We start from the raw sequence: 14,908 nt of genomic DNA on the forward strand, positions 1-14,908 counted from the left end.
AGGATGTCTGTATGTGTGCAACACACACACACACACACACACACACACAAACACACACACACACACCAGGAGAGTGAAATTAAGCATTTTCCGAATGTTTGAGCCCAAAAGATTTCCCCATCACTGCTGTAACAGGTGAAGCCAGCTTTCCCCATGAATGCCGTTCTCACACAACCACCTTGGCAAAACTGACCCGCAATCAGCAACATGGCTGGGACTCAGCTTGGACTGGCAAGCCTGCAAGTTGGAGGCTGGTGTGGTTGTTACCTCAGACCCACAATGGCACACACAGAGAACCCCGCTGGCCCATGCCAGGGCTGGCAAGATAGGTGTGCCCGCACCCCCCACCTGCCACCTGATGGGGGAGAGGTTTTGTTGCATGGTGCCCGCCAGCCCAAAGCCCCGCGTGCCTTCTCCGCGGGGGTGGGCACTGGGCAGCGGGTGTCCCCCCCCCTCTCTCTCTGAAGTGGGGAGGGGCGGGTTGGCACCAGCGGAGCTGGAGACGGCTCCTCCGCCCCCGCCTTCCCTTGCCCGGCGTCCACCCCCCCCCCCCAAATCGGCGCTTGGCTGCTCCGCCTCACCGCTTTGACAGGCGGGCACCGAGACGGGCGCGGGGCGGCGACGGGCGCAGCAACCTGGGCGCCTCCTCTTGCCCGCCTTCCTCCGCGCCTCCCGCCCGCCCCGTCGAGGGGCCGCTGCCGCTTGCGAGGAGCCCCGACGGAGCCCAAGCAGGGGAGGGGGCTGGATCCGATCTCTCCCCGCCCCGCCGCTCCGATGGTAAGTGGGGAGACCCCCCGAAGGGGAAGAGGGTGGGGGTCTTTTTTTCCCTCAGCTGGCTCCCTCCCCTCCTCCGACGGTCGGCGCTGCCTCGGCTGCGGGTCTCAAGCGCGTGCGAGGGAGACGCATTTGCAACCAGGCGCCCGCGCTCCACTGCTGGGACGGGGGAAGCGGAGGACCCCTCGCCCCAAACCTTCCCCCTTGCCGGGCGAGGAGGCTGCAGGGAGGTCGCCTAGCGGCCGGACTGGACGCGCGGCCGGAGAAGGGCCGGAGCAGCCACCGGTGCCAGCCGGGCGACGCGTGTGGTGGGAAGGCGGCCGTCCAGCCTGCTCCTCCCTCCCTTCACGCGGTCTCCTGCCTCTCTCCTGGCCAGAGCAGCGCCGCGCCCTGCCAAGAGCCACCGCCGGCCCTGGCGGGGGGCCCGGCCCACCTCCTCCCCTGGACCCCCTCGACGGCGGCGGCGACGGAGGTTTCCTCGGAGACGTGGCTCGACGCGATCTGGGCCGCCGCGGCTCTCCCCGACGATCCGGCCGCGGCCAGCGGAGGTGAGTCTGGGCTGTCGTCCAGGCGAGGGAGGGGAACTGCAGGCGGAGGGAGGGAGCCGTCGCGGATGATGCCGCTGCTGGCCGCGCAGGGGCGCTTCTGCCCCGCGGTCCTTCCGCGGCTTCTGCCCGAGCGCGAAGCAGACGGGAGGCTCAGGAATGGGAGGTGGAGGTGGAGAGGGCGCCCCTCCGGCCTTGCGGGTCCCCCACTCCAGAGAGGGAGGGGGAGACGGACAGAGAGAATGAGAGAAAGAGAGAGAGAGAAAGACACAGAGACAGAGAGAGAGGGGGAGGGAGGGAGGGAGAGAAAAGGAGGAAGAGAAGAGGAGGGGGAAAGAGAGGAGAGGGGAGATAAAGGGGGAGAGAGAGCAGAGGCCAGCAGCCACCCTGTGCCCACCTGCACCCCATCCCATGTGGGCATGGAAGCTTCAGGAGACATTTGGCCCTGCCGATGCCTCCAATGGGATCGGAGACTCCTTTCAGAGAGGGGGAGGGGAGGGGCAGGGGAGGGGCTGGAGCAGCCCCTCCTGATGGGGACTGAGTCTGGGCAATACCTGGTTCAGGTGAGGGAAGGACCCTCCAGATACCAAGGGCTGAAGGAGGGGTGGGAGGGGCACCCATCCCAGGCAAGGGATCAGCCTTGGACTCTCCAAGCCCCCCCCCCCCCGCCTTGGCTCCCCATCATTCAGCCTTACAAAAGCTGGGGATTCTGGGAGTTGAAATCCAGGCACCTTCATGTTGCCCAGGCTGGGAAGCCCCTGCTGTGCGGGGAGAAGCCATCGTGGTAAGAGAACCCCAAGGTGGGAGATCGGGGGGGGGGAACTGGAGGGGCGAGGGGGCCATGAAGGCTGAGCCAGCATCGTCGTGAAGCCGCAACTGAAGAGGCCAGCCGGTCCTCGACTTACGGCGGGCCCGAAATTTCCGTTGCTAACCAAGACAGTCGTTGAGCCTTGCCCCAACTTACCACCTTCTTTGCCACCGATGTTAAGTGAAACCCTGCCGTTGTTAAGTTTGCGACACGGTCGTTAAGTGAATCCGCCTTCCCACGTTGACTCTGCTTGTCAGGAGGTCGCAAAAGGGGATCACGTGCAGCGGTCATAAGTACGAGCTCGTTGCCAAGCCTCTGAATGGAGCCTGGGAGGCTTCAAGGGGTCGTAACTGTGAGAAACAGACACAAGTCCCCTTTTTTCGGCGGCTTTGCAACTTTGAATCATCGCTGAATGAGTGGTCGTAAGTCGAGAACTGCTGCTCGACCCCCACCCCCCCACCCCCCAGTCCTGTTCCTTTGCTGGCCATTTGAGGAGAGTAGCTGGAGGGGGCTTCCAAGGAGCAGTCCCAAGAGGATCACGATGTAGAAGCCAAGCCTCCAGGAAACGGGGCCATTTAGCTGATAAGAGAGGAGGCTAAGAGGAGGGGGGGGCTGGGGCTGTGTACAAACACCCCAAAGGCAGCCCCCTGCAGGAAGAGGGGCAGATGGTACCCCCACGAAGCCCCTTGCAAGAGTTTGCAATTAAAAAGAGAGAAGGATTTAGGGAGATGGGATGGGAAAATGAACAGGTGACCACATATATTATAAAAAAGAAAAAGAAAGAAAAGAAAGATAGAAAGGAAGGAAGGGAGGGAAGGAAGGAGAGGGATGCAGGGAAGCAAGCAGGGAGGGAGGAGGGAGAAAGAAGAAGAGGGAGGGAGAAAGAAAAAGAAGGAGGGAGGGAAGGATGGGGGAGGGAGGGAAGAGATGGAAGGAAGGAGATAGAGGAGGAAAGCCAAGAGAGGGAGGAAGGGAAGGAAGGAAGGAGGGGATGCAGGGAAGGAAGCAGAGAGGAGGGGAGAAGGAAGAAAGGAGGAAAGAGGGAGGGAGGGAGGAAGGGAGGAAAAGGAGAGGAAGGAAGCAGAGAGGGAGGGAGGAGTTAGAAAGGGGGAAAGAGGGAGGGAGGGAGGAAAAGGAAAGGAAGGAAGCAAAGGGAGGGAGGGAGGAGGAAGAAAGGAGGAAAGAGGGAGGTAGCAAGGAAGGAAGGAGAGGGATGCAGGGAAGCAATCAGGGAGGGAGGAAGAAGAAAGAAAAAGAGGGAGGGAGAAAGAAAACGAAAGAAGGAGGGAGGGAAGAGATGGAAGGAAGGAAAAAGAGGAGGAAAGCAAAGAGAGGGAGGAAGGGAAGGAAGGAAGGAGGGGATGCAGGGAAGGAAGCAGAGAGGGAGGGAGGAGGAAGAAAGAAGGAAAGAGGGAGGAAGGAAGGAAAAGGAGAGGAGGGAAGCAGGGAGGGAGGAGGAAGAAAGGAGGAAAGAGAGAGGGAGGAAAAGGAAAGGAAGGAAGCAAAGGGAGGGAGGGAAGGAATTATGGAGGGAAGTTCCTGTGAAGCAGGCAAAGGGGGGAAGAGACCTAGAGCTGTGCCCGCTGCCCCCATCCAAGCAGGGAGGGGGAGGGGGCGTTGTGCCCTTCCGACTCCTCCACCTGACGGAACCAGGCGGGGGAAACCAGCGGGAGAAGCGCTGGCACGGCCTGGCATAAAGGTTCCTTCCCCTCCCATTGTTCGGCTGGGCCCCCTTTTGAATGCGTGCAGCACGGAGCCTCATGACTAATATTTGCTAATCCAGGTCCTTCTGTAAGATGACCCAACCTCTGGGGAGAGCTGCTCCCACGGAGGGAGGCTCGCCCTTTGCCAAACTTTGCCGGAGGTTCCCGACTCCTCCTGCGGGGGGTCAGAAGTTGAAGCTGCTGGGCAGGAGGGCTCTTGGCAGGGAGGAGGAAAAGGGGGGGGGGAAAGGTGATTTGGAGAGTTTGGGGTTGAAAGTCCGTCTCTATTGTTGCGCCCGGCAAGGCCTGCACTTCACCGGAGCTCCCCCCCCCCTGGAGTTTTATCCTTCCCCAAGCCCTTTTGTGAAAGCTTGATTTAAAAAAAATAATTTTTTTTTAAAAAAAGGAAACAAAAGTTAGAAAACGGAGAAGGGAAATAAGAGAGAAACTCTCTTATTCTGCAGCCTCCTGCTTGGGCAGGGGGTTGGACTAGATGACCTACAAGGTCCCTTCTAGCTCTCTTAATCCAGTCTAATCTAAAGCCTTCTGCAACAGGTGATCCCCCTGTTTTGCATTCTTCTCTTTGTTTTAGGGCCCACAAAACATCCCCCTCCCAGATCCCCCCCCTTTCTCTCTCCATGAGCTCAATCCTGGCATCCTCTATTTGGAAATCTAGTGAGGAATCAAGTAGCAGTTAGACTTATATTCCGCTTCATAGGGCTTTCAGCCCTCTCTAAGCGGTTTACAGAGTCAGCATATCGCCCCCAACAACAATCCGGGACCTCATTTCACCCACCTTGGAAGGATGGAAGGCTGAGTCAACCTTGAAGGAAGGAAGGAAGGAAGGAAGGAAGGAAAAGGATGGAGAGAGAGATAGAGGGAGAAGGAAGGAAGGAAAAGGATGGAGGGAGGGATAGGGAGAAGGAAGGAAGGAAGGAAGGAAGGAAAAGGATGGAGGGAGGGATAGAGGGAGAAGGAAGGAATAGCAATAGCAGTTAGACTTATATACCGCTTCATAGGGCTTTCAGCCCTCTCTAAGCGGTTTACAGAGTCACCATATCGCCCCCAACAACAATCCGGGACCTCATTTCACCCACCTCGGAAGGATGGAAGGCTGAGTCAAGCTGGAAGGAAGGAAGGAAGGAAGGAAGGAAGGAAGGAAGGAAGGAAGGAAGGAAGGAAGGAAGGAAGGAAGGAAGGAAAAGGATGGAGAGAGAGATAGAGGGAGAAGGAAGGAAGGAAGGAAAAGGATGGAGGGAGGGATAGGAGAGAAGGAAGGAAGGAAGGAAAAGGATGGAGGGAGGGATAGAGGGAGAAGGAAGGAATAGCAATAAGACTTATATACCGCTTCATAGGGCTTCCAGCCCTCTCTAAGCGGTTTACAGAGTCAGCATATCGCCCCTAACAACAATCCGGGTCCTCATTTCACCCACCTCGGAAGGATGGAAGGCTGAGTCAAGCTGGAAGGAAGGAAGGAAGGAAGGAAAAGGCTGGAGAGAGAGATAGAGGGAGAAGGAAGGAAGGAAGGAAAAGGATGGAGGGAGGGATAGAGGGAGAAGGAAGGAATAGCAATAGCAGTTAGACTTATATACCGCTTCATAGGGCTTTCAGCCCTCTCTAAGCGGTTTACAGAGTCAGCATATCGCCCCCAACAACAATCCGGGACCTCATTTCACCCACCTTGGAAGGATGGAAGGCTGAGTCAACCTTGAAGGAAGGAAGGAAGGAAGGAAGGAAAAGGATGGAGAGAGAGATAGAGGGAGAAGGAAGGAAGGAAGATAGAGGGAGAAGGAAGGAAGGAAAAGGATGGAGGGAGGATAGGGGAGAAGGAAGGAAGGAAGGAAGGAAAAGGATGGAGGAGGGCTAGAGGGAGAAGGAAGGAATAGCAATAGCAGTTAGACTTATATACCGCTTCATAGGGCTTTCAGCCCTCTCTAAGCGGTTTACAGAGTCACCATATCGCCCCCAACAACAATCCGGGACCTCATTTCACCCACCTCGGAAGGATGGAAGGCTGAGTCAAGCTGGAAGGAAGGAAGGAAGGAAGGAAGGAAGGAAGGAAGGAGGAAAAGGATGGAGAGAGATAGAGGGAGAAGGAAGGAAGGAAGGAAAAGGATGGAGGGAGGAGGATAGAAGGAAGGAAGGAAGGAAAAGGATGGGGAGGGATAGAGGGAGAAGGAAGGAATAGCAATAAGACTTATATACCGCTTCATAGGGCTTCCAGCCCTCTCTAAGCGGTTTACAGAGTCAGCATATCGCCCCTAACAACAATCCGGGACCTCATTTCACCCACCTCGGAAGGATGGAAGGCTGAGTCAAGCTGGAAGGAAGGAAGGAAGGAAGGAAGGAAGGAAGGAAGGAAGGAAGGAAGGAAGGAAGGAAGGAAAAGGATGGAGAGAGAGATAGAGGGAGAAGGAAGGAAGGAAGGAAAAGGATGGAGGGAGGGATAGGAGAGAAGGAAGGAAGGAAGGAAAAGGATGGAGGGAGGGATAGAGGGAGAAGGAAGGAATAGCAATAAGACTTATATACCGCTTCATAGGGCTTCCAGCCCTCTCTAAGCGGTTTACAGAGTCAGCATATCGCCCCTAACAACAATCCGGGTCCTCATTTCACCCACCTCGGAAGGATGGAAGGCTGAGTCAAGCTGGAAGGAAGGAAGGAAGGAAGGAAAAGGCTGGAGAGAGAGATAGAGGGAGAAGGAAGGAAGGAAGGAAAAGGATGGAGGGAGGGATAGAGGGAGAAGGAAGGAATAGCAATAGCAGTTAGACTTATATACCGCTTCATAGGGCTTTCAGCCCTCTCTAAGCGGTTTACAGAGTCGGCATTTTGCCCCCAACAACAATCCGGGTCCTCATTTCACCCACCTCGGAAGGATGGAAGGCTGAGTCAACCTTGAAGGAAGGAAGGAAGGAAGGAAGGAAGGAAAAGGATGGAGAGAGAGATAGAGGGAGAAGGAAGGAAGGAAGGAAAAGGATGGAGGAGGGATAGAGGGAGAAGGAAGGAATAGCAATAGCAGTTAGACTTATATACCGCTTCCTAGGGCTTTCAGCCCTCTCTAAGCGGTTTACAGAGTCGGCATTTTGCCCCCAACAACAATCCGGGTCCTCATTTTACCCACCTCGGAAGGATGGAAGGCTGAGTCAACCCTGAGCCAGTGAGATTTGAACCGCCGAACTGCAGAACTAGCAGTCAGCTGAAGTAGCCTCCAGTGCTGCACCCTAACCACTGCCACCGGCTCTATATCCCAATTCTCTCTCTCTCTCTCTCCCTCTCCCTCCTCCCTCCCCCCCTCTCTCTCCCTCTCCTCCCTCCCTCCTCCCTCTCTCTCTGGCCATGGAGGTTCTCCCTCATCCAGGTCATGTTTGCCCCCAAAGTGTTTCTGAAACAGCAGCTGGACTTTCTGGGGGTTTCTTCCTTGAAAACCAGAACCCGAGAAGCTCCTTGGATGAGAAGGGAAAGGCCTTCAAGGGTTAAAGGAAGAAACCCCAGTTTTGGGGACTCTCGCTATGATTCCAAATGCTCTTCCCAGAGTCAGCAGAACGTAGCCAGGCTCACTCACTGATCTCTCTCTTTCCGTCCCTCCCATCCATGTTTCAATCTCTGCCAGATGGGTGGGAGGTGGCCGGTCAGCCGGATGTGGGCTTGTCTCCTCTGGTTTGGTCCTCTTCCCTGGTCCCCAATCCAGAGGGCAGAAGGAATCAGAGGGGCACCCACCAAATGTTTGTACTTCAGGTTGGACTGTGAGGTCCTTGGGGCTCTCTGAGAAGTAGATGGGAGATGGGTTGTGAGGAAGAGAGGAGGAGGAGGAGGAGGAGGAAGGAAGAAGGAGGAGGAGGAAGAGGAGGAGGAAGAAGAGGAAGAAGAGGAGGAGGAGGAGGAAGAGGAGGAGGAGAAGGAGGAGGAGGAGGAGGAGGAGGAGAGAGGAGGAAGAGAAGGAGGAGGGGGAGGAGGAAGAGGAGGAGGAAGAGGTGGTGGAGGAGGAGGATGACTTCTGTGGGCTCCTTGGGGCTCTCAAAGCTGGGCTGTTTTCTTTCATGACCCAACGAGGTGACGTCATCCATGCCAGGAGGGAGGGGGCTTTGCTGGTCAGAGGGGAGGAGCCTTGTGGAGTCCTTGGGGCTCCCTGACTCAAATCAGGTTCAACCCCCAATTAAACCGGATGCATGTTGTGCTTTTAATACTGTTTGTATTGTTTGTATCCTGTGTGTTATTTTATTTCATTCGTATTTGTAAGCCGCCCCTGAGTCCCCCCAGGATTGGGCGGCATATAAACCCATGAAATTGCGAAATTGCGAAATTGGTCTTCTGCAGACCTTTCGTGAGCCAGCTAGGGAATATCATCAATGCTAGAAAGGAGGGAGTTTGCAGAGAGGAGGAGGAGGAGGAGGAGGAGGAGGAGGAGGAGGACTGAGTGTTCCTTGCTGTTCTCTGAGCACTAGAAGGGGAGGGGTCTGTGAGGAGGGGGCAGGTGGGAGGGCAGCCCAATCCTGCTGGTAAAATTCTGCTCTTAAAGCTCAATCAATCCAAGAGGCTTTTCCAACCTCCCACAATTCCTCCCTCGGTTTCCTCCGGGGGTTTCAGCTTCAGCCACTTTAAAGTTGGGCTCCAACTCCCAGAATCCCCCCAGCCAGCTGTGCTGACTTTGGGCAACGGGTGGGTGGGGGGCTTGGCTTAGGAGGGGAGGGGCCAGAGACCTCGCACCCCGTTTCACCTGTCTCACCCACCTGTGATGAGACGGAGGTGGCAGCGGGCCACGCAGGGTGAGGATGGAGGGGCGGGAGATGGGGAGGCGTGGAGGGGGCTCCTGACCTCTTCACCTTCTTGCTCCGTTAGATCGGTTCTACTTCCCAGGCAACGTCCTTCAAGATGGCTCCCCTTCTGGAGACCAGCTGTCCACCCAACTCTTCAGAAACCAACAGGTAAGGAGCAACATCCAGACTACTGCAGTGCTCTCTAGGTGGGGCTGCTATTTCTCTTCCACCGAGTCATTGTTCTCACCGCCAGGAAGTTTCTCCTTAGTTCCAGGTTGAGTCCAATCTCCTTCTCTGTCTCTCTTCCTTTGCAGCTCCGGGACATCTTGGTCCAGAAGGAGGTGGAGCTGACTCGGCTGCAGGAGGAGAACCAGCATCTCAAACACTTCCTCAACTCAGCCTTGGTCAAGCAGCTGGAGGAGAAGACCCAGGTATCCGTCCTCTGTAGGGGGACCTCTGTACCGGCAGCCAGGCCAACTCAGGACTTCTTGGCGCAAAGAAACCTTCCCCCAGCTCCATTTAACTGACGTCTGGGGGTGGGTGAGGGGGTCCTCTGGGGTTTTGGGTGGGTTTCCCCAAAAAATCAAAAACGGTAATGGAAGCATGAGTTTTTCACTGTTCTCCAAAACTCTGCCTATTTTCATCTGTTGATTCTATGCCATCAAGCTGAAATAACTCTTGAAAAGACTTTCTGCAGGAGGATTGTCCCCAATATGGTCCTTCAATGGTGCTACCATCACCTTCATCTGTCACTGAGCTTCTCTTTCCTTCCATCTTTCCCACCATGGTGGACTTCTCAAGGGAGCTGGTCTCTGCGTTGATGGATGGTTTAATTCTATGAGATCAGTGTTGACTCTTAGTAGCCAAAAGGATAGAGGTTCTCCATGGCTGATCTGTCTCCAGCCTGGTCCTTCAAGTCTTCCTTTCAGTCTTCCAATGATGGTCCCATCACTGCTGTAACTGAGTCCATCTTCTTTGCTTCTGGTTGTCCTTCTCTTTCCTTCCACCTTTCCCATCATGATGGACTTCTCAATGGAGCTGGTCTTTGGATTGATTGAGTGATTGATTGATCAATCATCATGTGCCATTGTGTCAGGCTCACCCTTTAGTGACTTCATGGATACACCTTCTCTATGGTTGATCTGTTCTTAAGCAGGTCCTGAAGATCTTCCAACAGTGACCCTGTCACCAGCGTAACTGGATCTTTTTTCTTGATGATTGTCCTCTTCTTCTCTTTCCTTCCTTTCTCAGCATGATGGACTTCTCAGAGGATCTGGTATTTGCATTGGTTGATGGTTTAATGCTATCCAATCAGTGTTGACTCTTAGCAGCCAAAAGGATAGAGGTTCTCCATGGCTGATCTGTCTCCAGCCTGGTCCTTCAAGTCTTCCAACGGTGGTCCCATCACTGCTGTAATCGAGTCTATCTTCTTTGCTTCTGGTTGTCTTCTTCTCTTTCCTTCCATCTTTCCCACCATGGTGGACTTCTCAAGGGAGCTGGTCTCTGCATTGATTGACTGATTGATCGATCCACTCATCATGTGCCATCAAGTCAGGGTCAACGTTTACGTACTGCATGGATGGGCCTTCTCCATGCTGGATCTGTCTCTAAGCAGGTCCTTTGGGTCTTCCAAGAGTGTCTCTATCACCACCATAACTCAGTTGATCTTCTTTGATGGAGGTTGTCCTCTTCTTCTCTTTCCTTCCTTTCCCACCATGATGGACTTCTCAAAGGAGCTGGTCTCTGCATTGATTGATGGCTTAATACTGTCAGATCAGTGTTGGCCAAAAGGACAGATGTTCTCCATGGCTGATCTGTCTCCAATCTAGTCCTTCAGGTCTTCCACTTTGCTGCTGGGTGTCCTCCTCGTCTCTCTCTTTCCATCTTTCCCTGCATGATGGTCTTTGCATTGATTGATAGTCAGATCAGTGTTGACTCTTAGCAGCCAAAAGGATAGAGGTTCTCCATGACTGATCTGAGTTCTAGTCCCACCTTAGATGTGAAAAGCAACTGGGTGACTTTGGGCCAATCACCAGGAGACGGTGAGTTCTAGCCCCACCTTAGGCATGAAAGCTAGATGGCTTATTTCAGAGGTGGGTTCCTACCGGTTCGCACTGGTTCGATAGAACCGGTTCATCAAACCTACCAAACCGGTTAGAAGAGGTTCCACCAGTGGACCCAGAAAGCAGGCCACACCTATAGAAGAGGTTCCAAAAAAATTTGAAACCCACCACTGGCTTATTTGTAAAAATAGTAAAGGCAGGATATAAATAAATAAATCCATTTTTGATCTGAATATGATTCCTAGTCCTGCCCGGCTCACCTCATCTTCTCCCCTTCTTTCCTCTCCCTCCTGAACAGAAGCTGCTTCTCCTTCAGGATGGCCAGGACGTCGACGGGACCTCCAAGATCGGCAAAAGGCACCGGAAGACGGAGGGGCGCCACCCGCCAAAGGCCAGGCGGAACCTCTCGGGCGCTTTCTCCGCCTGCCAAGAGGAGCAGCCGGCGCCTCCCGTGGATTCCTGGGTGCTGCAGACCCTGGGGCTCAAGGACGTGGATACCGTGGACGAGTCAGCTAACTACAGTGCCTCGACCCTGGGCCCTCCCCCTTTGGGCCCTCCCCTTTGGGGTCTTCCCTTTGGGGCCTCCGACCTGGGCGTCAGCGAGAGTCAACCGGGTGGCAGTGTCCCCTTGACCTCCCCAGTGGACAGCATTGCCAGCCCCTTCCCCACGCCCTGCCCACTGCCTTGCCTCCCCGACTGCCCCTCGCCAGCCAAGATGGACGTGGCCTTCACCACGTCTCTGAGCCCCCATTGCAACGTGAAGACCCACACCTTCCGCCAAGGACAGGCGTTCGTGCGCCGGGATGAAGATGGAGGGTGGAAGCTCACCTGGGTACCCACCCAGTCTGAATGAGGCCTTTCCCCACCATCCCCAACAGTCGCTGGACAGCCATCTGTCCCCTATGCTGAAAGGGTCTCCTGCTTGAGTAGGGGGTTGGACTAGAAGACCTCCAAGGTCCCTTCCAACCCTGGGATGGTTGGAACCAGCCAGCCATGTTCTACTGCCAGCGAAGGATGTGTTTACAGAGTCGTTTCCTTCTAATATCTCATCAAGCCCACGTTGCACTGCCTGAATAACAGAAGGATTATAACCATAACGATTGTCATGATTCTGTTGGCAACCTTCATACACAGCCATGGGAAGGTTGGGCATCAGAGCCACACCACGTGCCAGAGATGTACATCATGTGCCAAGAGCAGAAAGTGCCTCCAGATGCGGTGAAGAGAAGCTGCTGAGTTGATGCCTCCTAAATTCCTTGGGTCTTCTGCTCTGTAGAGATTGTCATGACGAGCCGGGTTCTAGGAAAAGGTTCTTGTTTGGAGGACTTGTCAACTGATCTAGAAGGCATGTCCTTGATGGAGGGCACCAGTGGGATAAGACTATCCCTCTTGCATGGACTTGGAGACGTCATTACTTGCTCAGCCTTAGCCTTCCAAAGCTCCACTATTCTGGCCAAGAAACCCCATGAGATGCCTGCTCTCTGGTACGGCTGCTATTGTTGTATTAGTACCAGAACATGGAAGAGACACCACCCACAAATGCCTGAAAAAGACCTCTGTCAGGTTCCACAAACTGCCAGCTAACTCTTGTGAAGGAAACCTTCTTGTGAAGGACCTCATGGTGGACACTCTCTCCTGACTCTCAAAAGGCCAGCTCTGCTGCTTCTGCTCAATTTTTTTTTGCCCTAAGTGAAGTGCATTCTCTGAGTCCCATCTGCCAAATATTTTGAAAAATTAGGAAAGACATAGTTGATAGGCTAAGATCAGGGAGATCTAGAACTTTGGAAACACTACGAGAGACGTAGCTGAGTGGCTAAGATTAAGAAGGACACTTCAGAAGATCTAGAACTTTGGAAACATGAGAGATGTAGCTGAGTGGCTAAGATTAAGAAGGATGCTTCAGAAGATCTAGAACTTTTGGAAACATTACGAGAGATGTAGCTGAGTGGCTAAGATTAAGAAGGACGCTTCAGAAGATCTAGAACTTTTGGAAACATGAGAGATGTAGCTGAGTGCCTAAGATTAAGAAGGATACTTCAGAAGATCTAGAACTTTGGAAGTTAGAGGCATAGCTGAGGGACAAAGATCAAGAAGGGGAGAATTCAGAAGATCTAGAACTTTGGAGGTTAGAGACACAGCTGATGGGTTAAGATTAAGAATTCAGAGATCTAGAACTTTGGAAGGGGGGACATAGCTGAGGGGCTAAGATCAAGAAGGGGAGAATTCAGCAGATCTAGAACTTTGGAGGTTAGAGACACAGCTGATGGGTTAAGATTAAGAATTCAGAGATCTAGAACTTTGGAAGGAGGGACATAGCTGAGGGGCTAAGATCAAGAAGGGGAGAATTCATAAGATCTAGAACTTTCAAAACGTTAGGAGAGATGTAGATGATGGGCTAAGACCAAGAAGAGAATTCATAAGATCTAGAATGTTGGAAAGCTAGGGGAGATACAGCTGAGGGGCAAAGATCAAGATGGGGAGAATTCAGAAGATCTAGAACTTCAAAGCTCTCTGAAGAGCTGGATTTTGGAGAAGATTTTCCCCCAGTCTGACCTACTTGGTGCTTTTTTGGAGTTGATGCAACTAGATTTGCCAGTCTCTTTCTAGGAATTTTCAAGGTTTCGCAGCTTCAAATGATTTTATTCAACAGAAACTGGGAACTGACAGTTGCGCGATGGAGCGGTGTTTATCACAGCTATTGTTGCAATTATTGCACTCAAAATAATTGGCCCTTTGGATCTCTGCCTGATATTTTCCCCAAATTAAGATGAGAGAGAGAGAGAGAGAGAGAGAGAGAGAGAGAGCAAGAGAGAGCAAGAGAGAGCAAGAGAGTTAGAAAGAGAGAAAGAGAGAAAAGAGAGAGAAAGAGAGAGAAAGAGAGAAAGAGAGTTAGAAAGAGAGAAAAGAGAGAGAGAGAGAAAAAGAGAGAGAGAGATCTTTCCAATATCTCTTCTTCAAGCAATAAAGCAAAACATTTAACTTCCCAGATTTGCTAATCAATCATTTTCTGCACTTATTCCAAAAGTCGTTGAGCACAAAAACATCCATCAATGGGAAGAAGAGGGTCTGGGGGTGCGGTTAACAGATGTATGCCCTTCTCTCTTTGCAGTCTCTTGGGGATTTCTTGATTTTCTCGTTCACCTTGGTTGATTCAAACTTTGCTTTTCTGGGCTAATTGCCCCAAAGGAATGAGGAGGGCTGGGGGGGCCACACTGGCTTACTCTGAGGTGGACAAACAAGCTTCTGAATTGGTGCCTTTCGACTTTAGAATTGGAAGGCCGCCTGGGTCTTGGGATGCATATTAATTAATGGCTATTAAATTAGTTCAGTCCGAGCCCAGCTGAAATGCTAGTGGAATGATCAAAGCGGGTAACAGAAAGATTCCTTTGCTGGCAGAACCCAAAGTTCTCCAGATATAAGACTTTCAGGAGTTATGTTGTACACAAACTCTCTCTCACACACACAAACACAGAGAGACAGACAGACAGACATCAAAAGAAGCTGAAATTCCTGATGGTGAGAACAATCAGTGGAACAGAAGTTGCCTTCAGATGTTGTGGGGCCTCCAAAATGAGGTTTTTTTTTAAAAGAAGAGGCTGTCTCTTGCTTGAGTAGTGTGTTGGACTAGAACAGTGTTTCTCAACCTTGGCAACTTGAAGATGTCCGGACTTCAACTCCCAGAATTCCCCAGCCAGCGAATGCTGGCTGGGGAATTCTGGGAGTTGAAGTCCGGACATCTTCAAGTTGCCAAGGTTGAGAAACACTGGACTAGAAGACCTCCAAGGTCCCTTTCAACTCCCTTATTCTATTATTCAAGCCAATTGAATTCAGGAACAATGAACCAATGGACCGCCTTCCCTCCAGAGGTTGTGGGAGCTCCATCACGGGAGGTTTTCAAGAAGAGACTGGAGAACCATTTCTTTGGATTGGTATAGGATTTCCTGCTGGAGTAGAAGGTTGGACTGGAAGACCTCCAAGGTCCCTTCCAAGTCTTTGGTTTTGTATTCCGAAAGTTTTTTTTTTTTGATTATGTGCTATCAAGTCAATGTTGAGCTTTAGCAGCCCCAAGCATAGATCTTCTCCAGGGTGAAAGGTTCTAGGTCAGGGGCCGGCAACCTGCAGATCTGGAGCCGCATGTGGCTCTTTCATCCCTCTGCTGTGGCTCCCTGTCGCTGGTCAGCTCCACAATTGACAGGGCTTTCGGTTAGGACAGGTAGAGGAAAAAGGACGCCGTGCTAGGAGGAGGCTCTATGGTGGGGAAACA

At 52.7% G+C, this 14,908-nt stretch overlaps 1 protein-coding gene across 1 annotated transcript; it reads left to right on the forward strand.

The window, feature by feature from the left end:
* Window positions 1–207: 207 nt before the first annotated feature.
* On the forward strand, window positions 208–13,433 carry GMNC (geminin coiled-coil domain containing). Its single transcript, XM_087726053.1, has 5 exons — window positions 208–243; window positions 1,151–1,322; window positions 8,664–8,749; window positions 8,896–9,099; window positions 10,943–13,433. Exons 1-5 carry the CDS (start codon window positions 208–210, stop codon window positions 11,495–11,497), a joined length of 1,053 nt encoding a protein of 350 aa, XP_087582179.1. The 3' UTR covers window positions 11,498–13,433.
* The last annotated feature ends 1,475 nt before the right edge of the window (window positions 13,434–14,908 follow it).

The sequence above is a fragment of the Thamnophis sirtalis genome, unplaced genomic scaffold (assembly GCF_051295495.1).
Source record: "Thamnophis sirtalis isolate CommonGarterSnake01/CBP01778 unplaced genomic scaffold, rThaSir2_p1.2 scaffold_11, whole genome shotgun sequence".
In the NCBI taxonomy this organism is placed as follows: domain Eukaryota; kingdom Metazoa; phylum Chordata; class Lepidosauria; order Squamata; family Natricidae; genus Thamnophis; species Thamnophis sirtalis.